The following is a 24,899-nucleotide window of genomic DNA, read 5'->3' as shown; positions in this document are numbered from 1 at the left end:
ACTTTTTACCTTCAGTGCCTCAACCCTTTTGGGAGAAGTATGCAATATAATTAATTATATTTACATTCAAGTGGAGGTCCGGTAGAGAACGTTTTGTTTAAGATTGGTATATTAATACGCCATCCAATTTTGGAAATGACAAAAATTTGTCTTAAGGGTTACTTTCACCTTTCCCGGTTTTTTAGTATCCGTGGAAAACTCCAGATACATGTGTGTTGCATATATTTAACCTCAACTAAAAATCTTTGATTAGTATAATGTGCTTTTCCTAAAGTAAACATATGCTTACTTAACATATCTTCCGAGAGATTGTGGGTGGAATGGATGCAATGCCGTGAATTGGTCGTGAATTACTTTGCATGTAATTTTTTTCGTTTCGCTTTGGCCCCTTTTTAGAGTACTCAAATCTTTTTCTTATCTCTATGATCCTTTGGTCGGTGATTTTCTCTTTTTTAACGCCAATTTGATACTTAAGGATATAAGAAGTCTTGTAGTTAATACTTCGGTATTCCATAACGTGATCAGGACGGCTCTGCCTATAGATCTGTTTGAGAATATTTGTTTGTTACCTGATAGCTATAAAAAAAGCTCAACTGTGGTCAGTAAAGTGGTTTACATTTAATCATTTAAAATGTACATCTTTAAATTTTTGTAACATGTAATTTCTTTATAACATTTTTGTAAAACTTAAAGTACCGTCGCATGTTCGCGACTCAACGATATTTAGAAATTTAAAAATTAAAAATGTTTATATATACAACTTATTAATTTAAGAATATAGAAAATAAGGCAAATCAATAATAATAATATTTTAATATTACTAAAAATAATAATGACAATAAAAATAATAATAAAAGGTAATAAAATCAAATAATAGTAATAACGACAAAAGTAATATTAGTGAAACCCCGGACAAATCCAACCCCACGTCCGTGCAATAACATTTACGCACACGTCCGGGGCGGGTAACGACATTGTACTTCGGTACTTCCAATTATGTCGGCCAACGGGACAACGGTCTTGCTCAGGAGCTCCTTGTGGCGTACGGGATTGGTGGTCCCGTGCTGCCCTGGCTGGTTGCGTTTGTGCTTGGTTTCTGTTTGCAGCGGTGGCGGGAGGCGTGACCGTGATCTATTTTGCCGTCGCTGGGCGGAGTGCGGACGGTGAGTGCCTATCCCTTTTACAGATTGTGGAGCCGGGTTTCGGATGAGCTGCGGTGAGCTTGTTCTGCCGATGTTTTGAGCTGCCCAGTTGTGTGTCACTTCGGCATTTGGCAGGGATTATCCCGTGGATAGAGGTATCGGAGCCCTTGCTGTTACGTGAGAGCCCTGGGACGTCGGTACCTGACTCCTCAACCCGGGTTAAATTTATGAGAGGCGACTGATTGGGGGAACCCAGGCAAGAATTCATTGTTTTGAAAAGACGGATTGAACAAAGTTTCGACCGAACAGTAGTGGACCCATTTCAAGATCTTGTTATCAAGTAAAAGGTAGGCGATTTTACGAAGACTAGCCCTTTTGTGATAGCTCGAGGCATCACGGAAACCGCCGGAGATCCGGTAAAGGATGTTTCTAAATTATGGTTACTTAAGCTAAGAAAATTGGAGTACTAGACATCGAGGTCACGCCGCATGGTACATTAAATACCTCAAAGGGTGTTGCTGTATGTAGAGATTTATCGAATTACAGCGTAAAGGAAATCGGAAATTACAGGCTGAAGGAGTTGTGCGTGCCGAAGATTGAATATAAGACGAAACAGAAGTTATTCCCTACGCGTCGCACGTCATGACCTTCAATAAATCAAAGTATCGGGAAAAGAGTAAGGCAGGATTCCATAGATTAGATGTACGTCCTTTTAAACAGACTTTACTGCCATGCTTTGGATGTCACTGATTTGTACATACAGTAGCGAGATGTACCAGAAAACAAACCTGCGTCTGGGTGAGCCACTGCATCCCGATGACCAATTCAGGTACCACCCACCTGTTTGTGTAAATTGTCATGGACACCACTCTGCGAGATCTCGAAATTTTTCTATTTGCAAGGAAGAAGTAGCTATTCAGGAAGTTATGACGATACAAATGGAAGCTTGGAAGAATGTGATCAGCAGAACTTCAAAAGTTGCGTCACATGCGCAGGTTTCTGCAATCCCTGTAGCTTCAAATGAAATAATATCAGAAATAGCCCGGTCCTAGCAAATCGTCAAACATATTAATCAACAATTGAAAGGACGACCCTCAAGAGGAAATAGTCCAAAACCGACGCAGAAGAAAACAGAGGTTTTCGAAAAAGTGAACTACGTAAAGCCCAAGAACGAGCCTACGGCTAGTACAAAAATCGAGAAGAAGCCTGAGCCATCTGCATCTAAAACCAGAAGTACAGATACTGAAAAAGATTTAAAAACTAACATTGGAGTTTCTGAAAGCACGGAGGCCTTTAGCTAAGAAGGTGAGAAATTGGACCGCTACACATGTTCTAGCGGTGAGTGCATCCAGTTCGTACTGTGATGTACTTCGGACCACGCCAACGGTGCTGGGGTCATCCGGTGCCGAGACTTATGGCGGAGGATATGAAAACTCCATTTGTGAGGCCTCAGATACCTTGGAATTCGACATCGAGGCATTAAGAAAAATGGAAAAAAGCAAAAAAGGATGGCCTAAAGGAAACCAAGGCGATAGAATTTAAAAAAAAAATTGATTTTAAACTTCTATGAAGAATTTCTTATAGATTGTTTTTTTAATTTTGAATAACATGATAATTTTAACATGTGTTTTGAACATCTTTTATTATAAGTGATCTGTGTGAAGTGGTAAGAACTCTTTACACTCTCATCTTGTGTTTAAAGTCTTTTCAATTTGTGGTTTAATTTTTATCATGTGGACCATTTGATAATTTTTCACAAAACTTCGTAAGAAATGGTTAGAAAGGTTTTAAAATAACAAGTTCCGTTACACTCTTGTTATGTTGTGTTTTTGGGATTTTAATTATTTTAGATTGGTTGTTTTAATTATTTTAGATTGGTTGTTTTAATTATTTTAGATTGGTTGTTTTAATTATTTTAGATTTGTGAAAACTTCTACATTTTTTAAGTCTCTTTGGAAAACGCTTTTCTTAACCACAAATAGATTTGTTTTATTCATTACAAAGAATTCTAAATTAATTCGTTATGACTGTTTATAAATATAATAAAACCGGTTTTACAAAAGTGTTTTGTGAGAAATGTTTAATATTACACGTTTTAGCAGTTTTTGTTTTTTTTTTTTTAGGAAAAAGGGAACTTTTTTTATATTTCCCCGTATTTTATAATTTGTTTAGAAAATAGCCGTTCATTCTTATTTGAATAACGTACCAGTTAATATTCACTCATCTTCTATTAGGATTAATATCTAGTATATGTCTTGATGCCTGCAGATGTTGAGAAGGAGATGGTAGTGTTTCGCCGGAGTGACATCATTACCTAATTAACTAGGCAGACTATTAATAATACGGAGTGTGACACTTCGTCCATCCTATAATCTAGCCATCTGTAGGCTATATTCTCTGGTATATCAGGCCGGTACAGTATATCGTACCGTCCCATTACATAGACTATCAATTCATGTCTCTCGCATCTCACACTATTACTCCACCCATTTAAACATACAACGCACAAACGCGAGAGAAGGGGCGAACGCTGCACGCAAACAGAAAAAGAGAACTGGCTGGTACTTTCAGTTAGAGCTTGGGTTTTGGATTTAGCTGAATTTTTTATTCTGATGCGATGGGATTCTAGTAACAGTAATATGGTTCGTAGTGTGAGAACTTTTGATCTAACCCAAAGCAATTTATAAAGCGCCTAAACTAAAACCACCCTAAATTTACATCGCATACATCATTTTGCTCAGTTTTTGTATAGCCAATACCTTCTTTTGTTGGTAAGGTTCGAATTTTAGTTTGCAAACTTCTATTGAGATTGTTTTTATCTGCATACGTTTGACATTGGGAATGTATGTGTGTTTGTGTTTTTTCTGTATGAAAGAGAATGAGACTTGGTTAAAAGTGGCTGTAGGGAAATGGAAATCTGATATTTAGGACAAAGATTTGATTTTTTTTGTACAACTGAATACAGTTAGGTAGACTATTTTAAATAATATGCATCATCCGTCGAATATTTAAAATCGTTTATTATAGTGTACCTCCTCCGATATCTTTTGGTAAATTATAAAGTAAAGGAATTTTTAACTTGCTGAATTTTTAATTTATTATTGAAAACAGAGTAGATCTCTACTACTGTTATGTAAAAAGGAAGGTTTTTTTTGTTCGGGATAAATAAAAAACTACCCGATCAATCACAACCAAATTTTTACCCATTTTTCTTGGCATAACTCGAGATTACATCTCGAAAAAACATGAAAAACAATAAAAAAATACGTTTAACACATAATGTTTTACTGTCACCATACATGACTCTCCACTAGGCGGCGGATATGTTGCACTCAGGCAACAACTTTTTACGTAGTACATTGGCTCTCCGCTAGCCAGCGGATTGTTGCGCTAAATTCAGTCTACTTAATCACGAGACATAAGCTGCCGATAATTGTTAATTAATGAATATCAGACAATTTTAATTCGTTTCTTTGATATACGTTTAGTAGTTAGCTTAACGCAGTTGTATTCGATTTCTCAGGTAATATGATATATTGGTTCTGCTATAGGCAACAAATATTTGATTATTCAAATTTATTTGTTAATCTATCTACTGTTGGTGGTATTTTTTGCGTTCTTTTACTAAAATCATACCGAAACGAAAGAGACGTAATGTTGGTAGAAAATGTACAGATGGGAGGCGAACGTTTACATCGCATTTACATGAAATTATGGAAGAGCGTGAGGATCTATTTTACGATGCTATACAACATAGGAAAGCCACTTTAAAGTTCGGATCTGCTTTCGAATATGATCCTCATTTGGATTATATTAATAGTAAAGGTTTACAAATTGGTGCAATATTGTTATTAAAAATATGTTATAAAAATATTAAATATTATTGTTATTTAAAATATGCAATCATTGTTTTGCAAAACAGTGGAAATATATAGCAACTGGCATGTGTTGTTCTGGTGGAAAAGTTTCACCTCTTACACTTAATTACCTACCGGAACTAATCAACAGTTTAGTTCAAAACATTTTCTCGATAATGTTGGAAAATATAAGATTTTGAATTCTTTCGGTGCTAAACAAATTGTAGAAGGGAATTTTATGCCTATGTTTAAAATTCAAGGTCAAGTTTACGATCGCATAGGAAGTTTATTTTCTTATCACCAGGTGATCGAAACCAAATTGGATCACCAATTTTTACAAATTTACGTCCTTTCTGACGCTTATCAAACTCCTCTTTGTACTAATTGTTCCAAACTTTAAGAAAGAATTAATAACAGCACTCCAGCAAGTTTTGCTGGAACATACTTTGATTAGAGAGTTTAAATGGAATATAGACAACACATCTTTGGTTAACACAGAAGATTTTAAATTAATAATTCATGTTGATTCTGTATCTATTAATCAGCATAGGGGTCGCTATAATGCCCAAACTTCTACTGTAGTTGCTGTTTTACTGGTTGCTGAAGGTAAAGGACCTAGAGATATAATCTTGGGTTGTCGGGACGGCCAAATGCAACGAGCTTCATCAGTCTTATGATCCTTTCCAGTATCCTCTTATGTTTTTGAAGGGTGAAGATTGTTATTATCTAACCATTCTACTAAATAATAATGAACAAAATAAAACAGTTTCCTTTATGCAATCTTATGCTTATGATTTGAGATAACATTGACAATTTTTTACATCAGAAAGTTATTTAATCAGTATTGTGTTGACATGATGGCTAAAATGATCACTGAAACATTAGCCTTTATTCGTACAACAAAAAAAATTAAGTGCTGATTACATTCATCTTCGAGATACTGTGGAACAAAACACCAATGTTAATGCTAACAACATGGGTCAAAATGTCATACTTCCTCATCTTTCACTGGTTCACCACGATATATGCATGAGAAATCTCAAGATGCTATGATATAAGTGCGTAAACATGGATGTCCATATTTATTTATAACTTTTACATCCAATCCTGAACGGCTAGAAATAAAAAATTAACTATTCACCGGTCAAAAATCTACTGATAGACACGATAGTATATCCAGAGTTTTCCATTTGAAAATGAAAAAACTCCTAGACCTTATTACCAAAAAAGAAATATGTGGTTCGACCAACTGCGCTAAGTGTCGAGTGGCAAAAACGAGGCTTACCTCATTGTCACTTATTGGTATGGCTACTAACTAAATATGACCTGACGAAATTGATCTTATCATATCTGAGAACTACCTGATAAAATTGTTGACCCATTATTATATTACATTGTTTGTAAAGATTTATGTCATTGACCATGTGCGATATAAATAAGTTATCACCATGAATGATAAATGGGAAATGTTCAAAAATGTATCCTCGAATGTTCATTTGCAATACTCAGATGACGGTTATCAGACTTATCGCAGGAGATGTCCAGAGGACGGAGGTCATGCGGCAACTTAAACATGCAAGGCAACATAATTGATATTGATAATAATTGGCTCATCCCGCATTGTTCACTATTGTCACTTTGAATTCCCACATAAATGTTGAATTTTGCAACTCCATGCAAGCGATTTGATATATTTGTAAACGTATTATCTGTTCTGAACTAAAAGTTCAGATCAAACAACTTTTTCGGTTAAAAATCAACAAGATGTATTGAATCAATACATCGTTGTTACATAATAATTGGCGATTTATTGACTTTCCAATACATCTACGTTATCCTATTGTTCACTTAGCGGCTCACTTAGAAAATTATCAACGTATTTATTTCACTGAACAAAATCTACAATCCTTGAAAGTCCACGGAAGACCAATCTTATTACTTTTTTTAACTTTGTCAGTCCGATTACTTCGCTAAGACATATCCTGAATTTTTTAAATAGTATACCTATAATAATAATAAGCATAGCAGAGGTAAGGCCGAACTAAGATTGAAGGATTCCTTAGAAAGGATGCTACTGTGGGTAGAGTATATGAAATTGATCCGAATGAAAGTGAATACTTTCATCTACGTACGTTATTGCATAATGTTAAAGGGTTAAATCTTTTAATTTACTTGAAAACTGTTGATGGTGTGCTACACCAAACGTATAAAGCCGCTTGCGTTGCACTAGGCTTATTGGAAAATGATAATCACTGGAAATACACGCTTTCCGATGCATCTATCTGTCAGTCTACGTCTAAATTGAGAAATTATTTGCAATTATACGTATTTTGGGAAATATTCCAAAAAACATTTTGTAAAGATATCAAATCCGATGTCAATCCAGTAACGTTGAGATTACAATTTCAGGTAAAATATTGAATAGAGGTCTCATTTAAATTAAGATATTTTCGTTAGGTTAGCTTATAAGAAATAGTTCTGCGATTTCGGACAGGAGTTTTACAGATCCAGCTGCAGGAGAGCTTGCTCTTATTCCCCGCATTGGAATGATCCCAGCAGACTTATGATCCCATGAGACTGGCTAGGGAAGAAGAAGCCCCAAAGAATCACTGGGTTTTAGAGACCTCGTCTAAGATCCAGCAGGTCTTGGTGGCCGGTGGACGTCTGTTTTTCAGGTGAACCTCATGTAGGGTTGTCGACCTTATAGAAATCGCCCGGTGCTTCAAATATCAGGGCTTTGGTCACACCTCTCTCCGCTGCAGAACGCAGTCGGAAGTGTGTGGTCACTGTGCTCTTCCGTGACACAGGGTAGCCAATTGCCCTGCCAAGTGCGCCCCCTGTACCTTGGTGAAAGGCAGCGATGTTGGATACCAGGTCAAGGGTAGGCGGCGTAGGGCGTAACAGATTGCTGGGGTGAGAGCTGTAAAGAATACAGCTTATGGCGACACCTGAATTGGAGAAGTTTTTTAGGAAGGACTCCACCATGTCGAACGCTTGCGCCTTGGGCAGTTAAACCTGCATATTTCCCGGGCAGCAACTAGTGAAGCCATGAGACTCCTGGAGGAGTACAACTTTGTCTAGGAGCCGTAAGTGATCGGGGATAGGTGGTTTGTTTCCGCGGGGTGGATGTTATTCATTCTCGTGGCGGACGGCCGCTCTCCGCGGTCGTGATTGGCTCATTCATTGGGTGTCTTCTGATTACCTCATTGGTCTGATGAGCAATTCACCGTCGTGCGAATCACGAGGGATACTTCCAGCTTGGATGGAGTATCGATAACTTGGTAGCAAAGTTGGGCAGGGTTCTGGACTGTCTCCCTTTCACATCAGAGTGCTGGTTGCTCTAGATGCTAACACCAAGCTTCTCGCCTGGGATTCACCACTCACTGACTCCCAGAGATGCTGGTCTCGAACAATTGAAGCCAGGAACCTCTATTTAATTAACGACGCAGAACCGCCAACTTCCTCTTGCGAACGGAGAAAGTTACATCGACGTCACTTTGGTGATGGACGACCTGCTGCGAAGTACAAGTAGTTGACTGTCTGGCCCGATACCAGTGTGAGCGGCTAGAGGCTGATAACCTATGATGAGATCATTTACGGTGGCGGTCTAAGAGCTCCAGATTCGGGTCGTAAACCTAAGGAGCCCGGATCAGGACAGGCTACGGCTCGAGTGCGCATCTGCCTTGCGGGGGTTGGAATGAAATGGCGCATGGAGCACAGAGTGGAAGTGGGATTGATGGCCTAACAATTCGACTGGGCCATCAAAACTGGCTGCGATGGGATCCTACGACGGCATCGGCCAATGGACGAACCGTTAGGTAGTGGCCAGTCCGCTGATCGGAGAGTGCCTGGAGCCGTCATGACGTCCTGGATTCCGACTGTTAAACGCAGGGGGAAACCTGGAAAAAGGTGGTGGTCCTCGTGCGTGCTGCGCGCAAGAGTTAGGTCCGTTAGGAGAAGACACCGAGCGTCGCCCTCAATGGGAATTATCGTTGATAACGTATGGACTGATGGTCTACGGATCTACCGGCGCGCCCGTAATGAGTATATTGATCTCATCAAGGAAGTCAGACTCAAGTTAGGGCAAGACTCCACGCGCGAGTAGCAGCGCAACCCATGGCAGCTCGTAAAATCAAGTTACCGGTCAAAGCCATTGCACGTGCTATCCAGTGTTCGATGCGGGTGTGGCGGTTGTATCACAATTTATATCTGTGGCGTCTTACTAGGCGTTCCTCGATACTCTGTTTCCTGATGCTCTGTAGGGTGAAGCAGAAGTCTGCGTCAGGGTGGGTGAGACACCATTCCTTAGCGTGTGGGCTGTGGATCCCGTAGATATAGACAGTGGTTTTTCAAATGGCACTGAAAAATGGACCGAGGATTGGCCACTTGACGGTGATATATTTTACCATTTACTGCATGTCATAAGAGTGCCACTTGGTTGGCTGTTCTCGGGGTGCCTAAGCTGGGGCTGCTTCCCGACTTGGTGGAAAGTGGTTTTCGTGAGGTCGGCAGTTACCGGCCATCAGCGTCTTGCTGGTAATCGGCAAGTTGCTTGAATGTTTGGTTGTGGAACTGTTCTGGGAAAGCATTGAGGTGAACTGTTTTCTAAATCGCGGCCAGTATGGCTTCACGAAAAGGATTGGCACCGAGGTTTGTATCTTAAATGCTCTTGGCGAGGTTGAAAGCTTCGACTGTAAATATATTTGGCAATTTTTATAGATATAGAGGCAGGATTTCCTTCCTTGTGTTGGAATTCTGTCCTCTATGAGTTGGAACGCCGCAATGTTCCCACAGCCCTGTAGTCCGTGGTACGTGACTAGTCTAACGTTACGACTGTGTTTAAGGATGGACACCTAGTTGTTAAAAAGGCCAGTACCTGAGCGGAATGGTGATTACAATGCACCGGATCTAAATTTCGTTCAGTTGCCCATCTCCTGCCTGTGAAAGAAGCTGCAGAGCCTCGCGATGGAAGCATGGCAGCTGGAATGGGATACCACGACTAAGGGAAGAATCCTTGTATAGGTTTATACAGGATCTAGGGATGGTATTCCTCCAGCTCGTTTTTATGGGAAAAGGGTTCCCAGGTGCTCACCAACCATGCTAACTTGAACCTGTTGAACTTAAAGCTGTGCGTCTGCGGGGAGGTCGAGTCAAATGAACACCTGATGTTTGACTACCCTGATCTTGTCGGAGGGGGCTGAGACCGGGCCATCCTCACTTGGTGGTCAAGGGGAAAATTGGCCACTCACAAGCGTCGAGTCAATGTGCCCAGAGCCGCATTGCCGGATCGTGTGGGAGCTGCTAGATGCGGTTGCTTTGTTCAACCGACATCAGTATTTACTTAAAGGAAACACTCTTACCGCATTGCCGTGGGAAGCTAAAGCTGAGTATGGCCGTCAGCCAATTTTTATGGCTCCAAGCGCTATAAAATGGTGGAAAGTACTTGCTGACATTCAGCGATTTAGGCGTGGCAGCGAATTGTTGCCTAGACGAAATAAATTTTATTATATACGTCATATATATTTTTAGTAGTTGATAAGTGAGCGGTTGGGACACGTAACCTGGTGATGTATGACACCGTGCTTAGTCCGTTAACGATGTTAGATAAGGTCTCGAATCTAGGTTAGGATACTGGTCGCAAAACCTTTCGAGGCTCAGTTTCCGTTTGTGGCACAGACATTCGATCTTAAGCTTTTGGACGACCGAATCGGTTGCAGGCGGGAGAAATGCCAACCAAAGCAAATACGAAAAAACCGTGAGACTGTTTTTCTTATGAACACTTTTATGCTGGAGTTTTCAGAACTTGTAATTCGGAAATTTTTCCGAATTTATGGTAGCATTCTGCATTCTGCTCCCATAAAATAAAAGCCGCAAAAAAATTCGTGAACCTGGAAGTATTATCACTTTAATAGTGTTGGATTGTGAAACCTCGTAACTCCACCCGGTCTTATCATGGAGTCACAATCAGGGATGAGCCACCGGCGGAACAAAGCCACGCCCCCAGTCGCACGGGCGACCATACCCTGGCAGCGCAGCTACCCTGCCAGTGGGAGCCCCAAATCGAATCACAAATGATACCAGTATAACCGTGGCACGATGCCAATGTGCTTATCTCTAACCAATTCAATGCCTAGGCCGGAACCCTAGCTAAAAGGCCTAGGCCGGGATCCTAACATGATGAAATACCTCTTCAGACCTACACACCGCAAGGGCACGAAGAAAACCAGCTAGTATAGACCACTCCACTCAGATAATATTGATATCCAGTAGGAATGTATTCTATCAAGTTCCCTAACAGCTTGTGAACGTTCGACCTCATATCGGGGACAGACATTGAAGACGAGATCTCTGTAATCAGTCCTACAATTCGGGCATTGACTTGAATCCACCAAACGAAACCCCAAACTCGCCCGAAAGGCACCATGCCCGGAGAGAAACTGTGATATACCAATTGGGGGAAACCCATCTAATCGCAACTAAATGAGACACTATAGGGAATATACCATACGTGTTGCGATCACTGGGTGATTCCTTTCACTTACCTACCAAGAAGCAAGGCCCCGGTCTTCAATCTTCTGCTTTCATTTTCATGTCAATAGGTTATTTACCTTGTAAATATAGCGTTCCTTACGCTCATTAGCCGAGATATCTATTGGTTTGACTCCGGCTATAACACAGACTGCCTCCCGCAAGACTGTTCTATAATCGCCTACAATAGCTAGCAAGAGGAGTCGCTGGGTTTACAGCAAAATGTCCGCCTAACACCTAAACGCCAAGCGGTGATCCCAGACAGGTGCAGCATATAGCATAATAGCCTCATTGCCGCCTTTGTAAAGGATATGCATTTTACGGTAATTCAACCCCCAGTCGGGATGAATGACTCTACGGATTCCATAAAAACCATCAGCGGCCTTTTTGCTACATGTTATAGATATTCCATTAACCGAACATTCTCAAGGATAACACCCAGATACTTTTGAGCCGTAACATACCGAATAGGAAGACCAGCCATCCGAATCCGGATTCGTCGGCAAGCAGCCAAACGGCCCTTAAGCAGCATTATTGTAGTTTTCTCTGGGCTGAAAATTATTTTATATTGCAGACATTACAGCCGGAATGTCTCAGAAGCATTAGCAGCTCGGAACTTTACTTCGTTACACGAATCTCCTTCAATCAGCAGCAGCGCGTCGACAGCAGCGATGACACGACAACCACATGGCAACCTCAAACGCAACATGGAATCGAATTCTATACTCCAAAGTAGGGGACTCAGAACACTGTTCTTGGGGCATCCTTTAGTTAGGGTCTCCGAGCCACCGTCACGCAGGGAATCAATCCGATGACTGAAATACCTTGAGATCACTTCTAATTCATTTCGTGTACATTTACGGTTCTGCATCTCAAACAGGGCAGAGGGCAACCATAAGTTATTAAATCCCTCGGATATGTCTAGAAAAAATCCCCATTACATATTTGCATGAACTAGAGGAAGCTATAGCCATCAATTTTAATTTGGCATCCTCAGTTCTTTATCCCGGTCGGAAACAAGACTACTTGTATATTAGCAAATGATCAGTGGCCAGTGTATGTAGGACCTTTTCAAAAACTTTTCCATTAATAGGCAAGAGCGTTGGTGTACGGTAAGAAGAACTAACAGTATGATCTGTTTGTCACCACTTTTGAACAGCAATACCAAGCCACCACGCTTCCAACACGCCGGAAAGTAGCCGGCAACGAGCAACCTATTATAAATTTTGGTTAGAGGACTAAGAACTACTGAAAACGCTCGGACGAGGAGTTCCACTGTGATACATTCATATCCGGGAGCCTTGTGCCTTGCCATACTGCAGAGTGTCATACTACACGTGCCAGCTTTAATGTCATCCGGGAGCAAATCATTCAGCAAAGTATTAAGGACACAGTCCTTATCAATTACTACACCCTTGCGGGTCGACAAAGCTGACAGAGGACATCTTTCCTGCGCTTATGCTCAAAGGCTCTATATACAACGCCCCAAGGATTTCTATTTCCTTGTTCCTGAACGAAGGAACGCCAGGAATTACGCTTGGAGGACCTAATGCTATGAAAGTACCTAGCCTTCCTTCTGCGGTAATCCGCAGTTAGGGCCGCACGCTGATCGGGATCACTCTGTTATTGCGCAGCCCTTATGAGTCGCACATCTTCATTTTTGTTTGAGGTATCCTTTACCTGCATTCCTCATAATACGAGGGCATTATGACCGAGCGGTCATAAACGTGCCAGAGGCACACACCGTGCCCGGTGCAATACTTCTGTAATATTTCTTAGTCCTTGACTAAGGAATCACAAGTAACCACATAGCGCAGGCGAAGCTGCGATGTGTGTGTGTGTGTGTGTGTGTGTGTATATATATTTTCTTATATACAGTATACGTACTGTAGAAGTATATTTAAATCGTTAGCGGTGAAAAAGTTTCAATTGAAAATGTATGTTATGCCTCCCAACCTTATGAGTTCTTTATTGTATTCAGTTTTGTATTCGTTCACGTTTTGTTAGTAAGTGTTTGAGTGTATATATTTATATCGTCCTTTCAAAGATAGAAAGAAAATAAGGAAGATTTGTGGTTATTTATTAATTATAAAATTATAATTATTTTATAATTATAAATTATTTATATTAATTTTATGGATATAAGCCTCTGAGTCTTTTTTTAAAGTAATTACTATTATTTTCCTAAGGGTGTTGTAGACCATAAAAATAATTTATCTCTTTATCCGCTGACAGAAAACAAGTAGCAGCATTTTTGTAGTTCACTTTTCTCAAGTTTGGGTGTAATTAGTTACATTAGCTTTACTGCGTTGGAATTAAAACTGTTTATTTTATTTTATTAACTTTTACAGGTTAATTTTTTTTTAATATTATCTTACGAGTAGTTTTTTGACTTTTTTTTATGGGGATTCGAATCCCCCGGTCAGCCATGGCATTTTTCACACGCTACAAAAATTCTAACCGGTATTTCCATATCCCACGCCCAATCATCAAGTTTATTTGGCGATATTATCATCATGGAAACAAAAGATCAACGTTTATTAATAAAGAATCAGAAAAAATTTCCGAAATAAAAATAGAAATTTGTACATTTAAACTTACGTATTGGTATATATCGTTATAATGGACAAACAATACTGATAAAGGGAATTTTTATTATATTATACGTGCAATCAATTGTTCTCTTTTAATACTGCACGGAATGTACTGAAGGTGTCGGTTGGTGATGAGGTGTGGGGGCGTTAGACAATTGCGCTTGATCAGACAAACTCTTATCAATTCGGCCAATTTGTAGTGCATTTTTAAAAAATCTTATACTGGAACCTCCAGCATTAATCGTAGTGAAATTTTTTTTACAGTTTCTGATTAAAGATTTGTAGATGAAAAACTGTATGGATAAATGCTCAAGTTTTTTCTGTTTTGAAATGAAATTGTGACTCCTTTTCGTGATCTAAATGAACTTTACTTTTTGGGTTTATTGGAAATGTTAAATTTATGTAACGTGTTGTTGTAGTTGTTTTTCAATAATTTTGTTAATGTTTTTAGTATGTTTACTTTTTTTTTATTGGTAAAAGTAATTTTTTTATTTTCTCTGTATGAGAACAACTTTGTAGTAGTGGTAAAATTTGTGATGGTGAATTTTTGAAAGCGATAGAGATACTTTTACGCATCCCTGAGTCCATTTCAACCAATTTTGCTAAAAGGTCTATGTATGTGTGTCGCTATTTTTCTGTCCACACTAGTTGACAAAGTAACAAGCCAATTTAAACTAAATGTGTGACGGAACAATTTTAAGACGTTTATTTCAGTTTTTAAAAAATGTAAGTATATTCTTCATAATGTTGTATTATTGACTGCAAAATAATTTTTCTAAAAACAAATAAACTATAAAGTAGTATTAAAATATTAAGAAAATTTGATTTATTTTACCATAAACATGGTAAGTTTTTTTTTGGGGAGGGGAGAAGACTCTGTTAATTAGAGGTTAAAGTCACTATTTCTTGATAGTGATCTTCTACAGATTAAAAAGTTAATGATTCTACTAAGTGCTAGTTTTTAAATTAATTTTACAGATAGGTTATAATTTTATATTACCCAATAGTACTTTCATCAAATTGCATTGATAAAATAATTAATATTAAACACTGGAAGTAAATTGTTAAAGTACAGTTCGAAACTAACTTTGCTATTTTAGTGAGCTTAGTTGTTAAAAATTAATTCTTAGTTTATATTACGCTTATAAATTTATCAGATATTAATTAAACGGAGTGCCTAAATTCCTGTGCGAACTCTCTCACCTGTTAGTTTTTCTGTTACAATTCATTCCTTATTTAATCGTTTTCCTCTACGAATTTTACTTCGTTAAAATATTGAACAGTTAGTTAAATAATTTATTGCATTATTCTACTTTCCCTTAAAGAATTAAGTTTCTAATTTAAGTTTCCTTCACTGTTTTCTTTTTTCGTTTTCTTATTCTCTTAATTTCAAACGAATTACCTACTCAAGTTCATTAGACTTATTAAGTTTGTTTGTTTTTGGTGTTTATAATTAATATTAAAGGTTTTATTTATATTAATTTTAAATATGTGTTGAAAGTTTTAATTTTAATAAACTAAATTAAAAGACGATGATTGTTTTGATTGTTACATTCTGCCTCGCACGTGTGATTTGCTTTAACTCTGAATTATTATTTTTTACTTTTTATCTTTAACAATATTAAGCTAATACCGTTTCATTGTCAGTATTTTTGTAATTATCATAGATGAATTTTTTTCATCAGAAAATTACCGAACTTTATTGCGATTTGAATTCAGTAACTTCTGGTTAAAAAGAGGACTATCATTCCTCCTTGCAGGTCGGTAAAGTGGCAATTATATGAAGCATTATATGAAGCTGAAGTGGCAATTAGATTAAAAATGTTTACTTTTCTGTATAGATTAATAAAAATGTTTACAATTCGTTTTAATTTTCACGAATAAAAATGTGATTCGTGGTATTTATGGTTTGATATAAAATATTTTAGATTTGCTTCATAGGCTTATTTCGTTGTTTATTTTCCACTTGAAATATATATATATTTGAATTTATTTTGAGTAATTGTAAATAAAATAACAAAAATATATTGCAATTTTTTCATTTTTTATTTTTTTAGATTTGCTTAAATAAAATTGTATTTTCAAGAGTAAAACCAAATTACTATAATAAACAAATAAGTGATTTGTTTTTTAAATCACTTCCCTTTATGATTTGAGTAATTTAATGAAATGAAATTTGTTAAAAGAAAGGATTGAAATATAGATAATCCTTTATGAAAATTCTTTTCTGAATAAGTGTATGTAAAACGGTAACCTTGGTGACCGCAGTTGGTCTCTTCTTTTGTTTTAGTCTTCGAAACCACCGTAAGGTATTATTTCAGAGGATGATATGTATGAATGTAAATGAATTGTACTCTTGTACAGTCTCAGGTCGACCGTTGCTGAGATGTGTGGTTAATTGAAACCCAACCTTCAAAGAACACCGGTATCCAGACTAGCATTCAGATCCATATAAAAGTAACTGCCTTTACTGGAATTTGAACCTTAGAACTCTCGACTTCGAAACCAGCTGATTTACGTTGACGAGTTCACTACTAGGCCAACCCGGTGAGTTTGCAGTTGGTCTCATTGTTACTCAAGTTACTGCATGGAGGTAATATTTTGTTGGAACCGATACAATCAGTCGGGCGTAAATTTACAAATAAATTTATGAAAATTTACCCAATTCAATAAATTTTATTTTTTGCTCTCTTTTAATTTTGAAAAAAGTAAATATTATTCTTTATTTTTGTATTTATTCATAAGTTGAAATGAATTTCTTCTTGTCTCATCATTTTATTTTAGAATGTGACTGAATCCTATATCGTTGGCTTACTATTACTACTTTGTCACTATCCGTTTATTGTTTACCTTGTGTGTTTGTGTGTGTGTGTGTGTGTGTGCGTCCGCGCTTATGTGTTTGAGAGGAGAGAGATAGTTACAACACTGCATAATGTCAGATTTTTTGTTTATGTATAATCTTTTAAATTGTTTTCTTTCATCAATATTTAATGTGTTATTTTATTTTTTTTAGGTGGTGGGGATTCAACACTGTTGTCACCCAGTGGACAACCGCAGCCAACTTCTCAAACCCTATCGTTGCCATTTGTACTGCCGCCCCTTGGTAAGTTTTTTTTTATTACTTAGTTAATAACTTATTTTACTATGTTTTTATTTCGGTGTTTTAGAAATACCTTTGTTAATAGTGTCCGATTGATTCGTATGATATTCCCGAAATCTTCAGTTGTGTATTATTAATGGTTCGGAGTTGCTGGAAATTAATCCGCCGGAATTTTACAGTTCCAAATCAGTTACAAAAGTAAATGATATATTCCATAACAAGGGGTTATGAAACTACGAATGAGTTAATTGTTTGTAGTTGTGTATAAAAAAAAGAAAACCGCTGAATCGTGTCGTGATAAATGGTGTTAGGTCAGTCAGGTGTAACAAAACAATACGGAGCTAACAAGTAATTGCTTATTTAGACGTTAAATTACCTGTTAATCTGTTTTAAAATATTTTTTTTTTTTATAAAATGATATTTTTTTAATGCAGACTGTTTCCATTAGAAAAGTTGACTTGTTCGTAAGTTTGGAATTTTCTTTTATTTCGATTATTTATTTTTGTTACTATCTTGTGTCAGAAATAAAGCATATTAAGATATTTATTTGTTAGGATCATCTAAAGCATATTCAATGGCTGCAGATAATAATTTTCTAATTCTTCCACGCTCTGTTAGGAAAGAAACTTTACGTTACAACCTGTAGAGGTTAATAATGTAAATGTAACGACGTATTAACGGTATTAGCTTGTCAAAATAAACAAACATTTGGGAGTGTAATAGTTATTTTTATTGAATGAATTTTTGTTTTCATTCTTTTAATTTTAAAACAATTGAGATTGATTCTGTTGTTGGTTCCTCACTTATTTCATTGAAATGTACGCTATTTAAAAATATTGAACCGTTTCCGATACGCTCTGTTCAGATAATGTGAGAGTCGTGTAGTTAATCAGTATTGTATAAGTGCAAGATTTTTTTTTACTCTTATTTATTTAAAATATAGTAATTGTTACATCTTTATTAATATTATTATATTTGCAAACGTTACAATTAATTAATATAATATTATCATTATTAACTATTTTACATGCAAGAGTGTTAACAGACTACACACTACGGCCTAATTAATTAAATGCTTCAAAAATATAACACTTTGCAAATTATTATAATCATGAAACTTATTTTTCACGGGAACTGAAGGAGATAAAGATATCGATACTGCGTTATTTAAATCTTACATGTTTGTATTTAATTTCTATACTTGTTGTGGAGAAAGTATATATATATGGTGATTCTGTTAAAGGCTATGAGTATTTAGGTCAGGCTGTATTTTCAACAGAGAAATAGTGAGGTGAACAGCAGAATAAAGTATGCTTGGAAGAAGTACTGGTCTCTCTTGAAAGTTGTATAGGGAAATTTCTCGAGAGAATTAATTGATAAAATGATAATTATCGCGTATATCCATCGATTTTATACGATTGTCAAAACTGGACGGCGGGCTAGTAGAAGACTAGGCGTAATGCATCGTAGGATGATTAGGAGTATGCTTGGTGTCAAGAAGGAAAGTTAAGGGTAAGGATTAGGATTTTTAGATTGAGGAATTTGTCAGTGAAGCATATCTTCTAAAATGGCCGGTCATGTGGCCAGAATGGATAAATTGCTTCAGGCTAAAATATGTACGGAATGGGCTACTAAGGACAAGAAATGACGGAGGGGAAGACCTGTTTTTTAGATGACGGATAGATTAAGAGGAAAAATTTTATTCACTAGCGAGAGACATAATGATATTATCAACATTTTTAAAACGGCTATTGATCGTGCAGATGTATTATGTATGATGATTTTGATCGGTATTGATATTTATTGTACTGTTTACATCTGTAGCTCAACACGCTACAGTTATTAAGAAAAAAAAAAATATTTTAAATAATTATATTTTTTCTGAAATGAATATATTGTCGCAGTTTTGTCGCATAACTGGAAAATCCATTTTTACAAAAACTTTTAAATTTAGTAAGTACTGTGAAAAAGATTATTAGGAATTTAATAGAACATATTTTTTTAAATTTTACTTTGCTTTTTACGCGCTTAGAAAATTGAATTATGTTAAAAAGTAGTTAAAAGGAACATTTTTTAGTTTTATTTCGGAATTTGACGAATTGTTTTTATTAACGAAATGAAATTACTTATTTTAACAGAAAAACAATGGTCCGGGAGGGTAATGAAATAAAATCAAGTTTGATTTTTATAGTATTTGTGACTAGAAATCTAGTTTTATCGTATATTTACATGATTAGGTAATTAAGGTAAGTACTTTTAGAATAATGATACTTAAAGTAATTTACCACATCTTTGTAAAAATATTAAACTTAACTACAATTTTGTATTTCAATAATTAATTAATCTTTAGGGCGTTGTTCCATCAATATATTTATGTACTTTTAACACGTCTGTGTACAGTTTATTGAATGTTTGTATAAGCTTTAATTGTATACTGCTAAATTACAAGTTATTTTAATTACTGTGCTTGTCACTCATCGTGTTATGTATAATCCTAATTGTTTTATATCTGGGAAAATAAAATTCATTGTATATTTTGGTATCTTATTAGCGAGTCTTATAACTTCAGTACACCTTACTTTTTAATATAATGTTTGTTGATTCGATTCCCGTTCCTAAGTGGTTGTTTCGTTGAATATCGGGTTACAGTTGTTTAATGGATGATCCCCATCCCAATTTACTTAGATGAAATAAGAGTCTGCTATGTCGAGTAATAACCGATTTTTTATTCGACTGAAATCGATTCCTCACTGCATCTTTAATATTTCGATTTGTCACCCATAAAAATAGTAATCATTTTTTGTATTTATATTTTTTTTAATTTAAGTTTTAGTATTCATTTTTTGTTTGTTCATGATTAATTCGCTATAAAAGCTTTAAGTTGTACGTGGGGAATATATACATATATATATATATATATATTTTTTTTTTTTTCTTTTCCTTTTTTCACTTTATTGTGGACACGATAACTGCCGTAATTTTGCGCTAATCACTTTCAAATTGGTCAGTCTCTTTCAACGCCAAAGTCAAATCTCGGTCGAGTTCGTTAACGGCCAAAATCGGACCGATGGGAATGGAAATGGGGAGGGAGCTTTTTCGAAAATACAAAATATCACTATAACTTTCTTCGTTCCTACGATTCTTTGGATAAAGGCCCAGAACTTATGTAAGTAGTTTTTTGATATCACCAACCATTAGCTCAGGGGGTGGAAAAAATGAGGTTTTGAAGATAAAAAATATCATACTTCCCTTAATAGGCACAGTATCGCATCGGTTTAAAGTTAGTCCTCTAAACTCTACCTAAAACCTTTGTCAGTAACAAGTTTTGGACGAACCCTTACGGCAAGGAATGACCAAAAAAATAAACCAGTAAAAACAAAATATCACTATAACTTTCTTATTAAGTAAAATATCGAATAATTTCCTACTATTCTTTGGATAAGAGCCTAAAACTTACGCAAGTAAACGTTTTTGTTATAACCAACCATTGGCTTAGGGGGCGGAAAAAATGGGGTTTTGAAGACAAAAAAGACCATACCTCCCTTAATAGGCACAGTATCGAATCTGTGGTCGTTAATCCTGTAAACATTACCTAAAACTTTTGTCTGAAACAGGCAAAGGATGACCAACATTTTCTGGAATTGTAAGAAAATTGGCATGTGAATCTTTTTTTCACATACAACCATTGTCGTATCGAGTAAATTTCAAGTTTTTTTTAATATTAAGGTGAAAATCTTTTTTTATCTCTTACTTAGCACCGGTGGAATCTACCGCCGTTTTTCGGCGTGCCGAAATGGATTTTTTTTTTATTTTATTGTGTTAATTTTTTTACAGTTGATATATGGATTGATGGGTTGATAAAAATACTCAAAAAACATGATTCATGCGTGGGAACAGACTATTCAGCGATGGAGTTTCGTTCATAATTTGTCATGGTAACATTAAAAGACTAAATAGTAATTTTAGTGTGTTCCAAATTTTTCTAGTCGTCACAGAAGAAATTATATGTCTGGAATGTACATATCGGCAGTGAAAATGCCGAATGAGTTATTTTCGATGTTTTCCTCCTTAGTTTTCTGTAAATCGTTTATATATGTCGTATTAAATTATTTCTCATGTATGAAAAAAATAAAATCCGTATGTCTAAGATTACATTTTATTTAGACGGTGAACTTTTGGAGTGATATGCTTGTAAACTAGAGCTGTATTTCTTGTATTTTCGAGTCTTAGATTTATTAATCGTATTGGTTAAATATAATTGTAGATTAACTTTTTTTTTTTTGAAAATGTTCTTTGAGAAATTTTTATAGGGTTTTCTTTAATACATTTTGACAAGAGATTATTTAAACAAGATTTGTAATACTTAATAGCGGAATAACCTATTGCTGATTTATATTTAAGGTAAAATTTCTCGTTATAAGTCAATCCCATCTCTTAAGAGATATGGGAGGATTTCATCTGGCCTTACAAAATATTGTACTTCCGGTACCTTTCCCAGATTCTAAACCCGGTTAGGAACGACATCTTCCTTAAGCTACAAATTATCCATTTTATATTTCCCATGCCCAAATTCGAGGTTATATGATTGGTTTTTAAAAAATTGAGTGCATAAATTTAATTTATTATGAATGAAAACGAATAAGTGAATCGTATGATTTCTGATGATTTGTTAATATATTTTATGATATTAGCAAACTGTTTTATTAAGGAATCCTTTAACGTTTGCAATTTTCAACGACCGTTTTTATTTGACACTTCATCACTGCAGTTTTTTTCTCTTTAGAGAAAATCACCTCTATTTCCGCCACTTTTTTCAAATGTATTTCATAATTGATATTTCTTTATATTCAAACGGATGAAGTTTTGGAATTAAAAAATTCCAAACATAAATATAAAAAATGAAAACATATTTTTTGATCGGTTCAATAAAGAAGGTCCAGTAAAGAAGCAGCTGCTAGAAAATTTTTCCGGCTACTAGAATATTTCAACATGGCGCCAGAAATGAAACGCAGTTCGTAGCTGACTTCATGCCACGTGCCCAATGATGTAAATTAATTACAGGACCTTTGTAAACACATTGTTTTAATAGAATTTCAGATAGTGCGGCAAGGTGGTGTTTTAGTAAGAATCATAAGTATCCTGATCCCGTTGGGGAAGACACCCGCCTTGTGACGATCTTGGTCGCCACACTTTCGCTCCGTACGTAGCCCTGATGGGTTATACCGTAGGTCGGTCATCTTTCAAACTCTCTAGACCTGATAACCCAACACAGTCATCAGTTTGATTTCTTGTCAGGATGCTACCGATACAAATGACTCGGCAGAACTCGGCATCACCTACCGTAACTTATAACCTTCAACTATCAAATTAACCGATTCGCGGAAGCGCGAATCCCGCACCTTCCTCTGACACTGAATGTTTCACACAAAACCTTCAAATTTACTTTCAAAGTTTTTCCTCATACCAACAAAACGAATGTTGATCGCAATAATTTTCCTACCATTCAATTTATTCAATTCCTCTTGATTTATTTAAAAATAAAGAAAAAAATTCACAGATTTAATAAGCCTCTAATGAAAACATACCGTATCTCTCTCTTCTCTGGTCTGCTTTCAGGAGCGAGGTCAATGCCTACACCCTCCCGCACCGGAGTTCCATCACAGAGTTCTCCACACATCCATTCTCATCCTAACAGCAAATATCTCAGCTAACCGGGGCTGGATGCCAAAACACTTTTTTTGGCGAATTAAGCACCCATGTGGGTCCCTGGCCACCGGGTTGGTATTTGTCGTTACATCTAGTCAGTAAGAATCGGTCACTTCGTGTTATAACATATGATGAAATCCCTTACCTGAAGTCGAATATTTAATCCCAAGATATTAGGGAGTGTTTTAGTATACATTCCCTCTTAATTACTTTATCCTGACATACCTTATAAAATAAAATGTTATATTGCAGGACATTTCGGTGGTTGTTTTTTTACAAAGTATTAAATTTTGTTTATCTATTGATTTTTTTTTTTTTTCATTTGTTTCGTAAGATTATCTTGTCTACAACATGTAGGTTTCATGAGGTTTCACTTCCTGAATTACTTCCTTTGCCTTCATTCCCATTTTTTTCTTATATATTTTTTTTAATGCGCAGAATTCGTTTAATTTCGACACTTTAAATTCAACACACAATTATCGGTTAGTAAAAACCTTTTTTGTTTTTTTTTTTTCAATTTAGCACTATTTAAAAAAAGGATGAATAGTATTCTTTTACACATATACTTGCATTTATTTGAAGTCTGTTTTAGAATTTTATTTGTAGTTATATAATATTATTACAATTTGTAATTACATAACTACTGAAATCTGGTCTGGACGGGCGTTCTTATTAATTTTATTATGAAAACTTAACACGGATTTGCTGTTTTATTATTATGGATTTTCTTGAAATTATTATGTGTATCTATTTAAAAAGTGCACAATACGGTTTTTGCGTGTTAAATTTAATTTTGAAATATGCTACTTTAAACGTACTGGTTTCTTAGAAAAGGATTTGAAGAAATTTCTATCCTTAATGAGAAGATTGCGTGTATCTTTCACGTATGAATTACAATTTAACTTTCTTTGTTTTTTGTGGTCTTTTAATAGTGAAATTCTTTATAACGAGATAAAAAATATATTCCGTTTATAATCTTGTTAAGTAAGATAAATATGATAAAATTGCCTACATATAAAACGAATATAAAAGAATGTAGTATTCCACTTAACTACCGTAAAACATTTTTTATAGTTATAAAAACTATATTTATACGGAATAAATAAATTCCAGTTAGTAAATTGTAATATTCATGCATAGAAGTAGAGCAATTTCTGATACATATGTCTACAATCTACTGGCTCATCTTCATGATCGGTTAATATTGCCTATCGCTTTGTTGTGATCAGCCGTATTTCAAAAAGGATAATCGTATTTAGTGCTACCCATTCAATAAGTTTTACGTAATGGCTGCGGAGTATTTTATTTTTATTTATTATTTTTATATAATTTATTATTTTGTTTACAGAAAATCTCATAAAAAGGGGTTGTTGCAGTATTTACAGTTTTTCTTAATGTATGATATATGTATGAGTGTAAATGAAGTGTAGTCTTGTACAATTTCAGTTCTACCATTCCTGAGATATGCGGTTAATTGAAACCCAATCACCAAAAGAACACCGGTATCCACGATCTAGTATTCAAATCTGTGTAAAAATAACTGACTTTACAAGGACTTGAACGCTGGAACTTTCGACTTCCAAATCAGCTGATTTGGGAAGACGCGTTCACCACTAGACCAACCCGGTGGTTAAGCTAACTAAATTGACTTTTATTAAAAAAAAAAAAGATAGAATACATCATAATCTTACCATAATATAATAGATAAAAAGAATGATGTTATTGAAACATAAACAAATACATTAAATCTCAGAATGAATTTTGAACAATAAGTCAGTAATAGTATTAATATGTTCAATTTATTAAAAAAAAAAACAAACAGAACAATGCAAATTAATACCGCAAATAAAACTTTATAAAAAAAAAATCAAACCTTAATTAATTAAAATGACAGTACACATAATATAATAAAAGATAAGATCTATTAGATCAGCAATACATCAATTAATACAAAATATTACATCAATTTATA

General features: G+C 35.6%; 1 protein-coding gene across 1 annotated transcript in view; it reads left to right on the top strand.

Annotated features, from left to right (window-relative positions):
- Positions 1 to 24,899, top strand: part of LOC142324229 (phosphatase and actin regulator 2) — an 878,850-nt gene that overhangs the window by 525,033 nt on the left and 328,918 nt on the right. The window contains exon 4 of the mRNA XM_075365060.1: positions 17,135 to 17,224. Within this exon, the coding sequence (XP_075221175.1) occupies positions 17,135 to 17,224 (90 nt within the window). The remainder of the gene's footprint in view (positions 1 to 17,134; positions 17,225 to 24,899) is intronic.

Source organism: Lycorma delicatula, chromosome 4, assembly GCF_047948215.1.
Source record: "Lycorma delicatula isolate Av1 chromosome 4, ASM4794821v1, whole genome shotgun sequence".
NCBI classification, from domain to species: Eukaryota; Metazoa; Arthropoda; class Insecta; order Hemiptera; family Fulgoridae; genus Lycorma; species Lycorma delicatula.
This window is presented reverse-complemented; position numbering and strand designations above follow the sequence as displayed.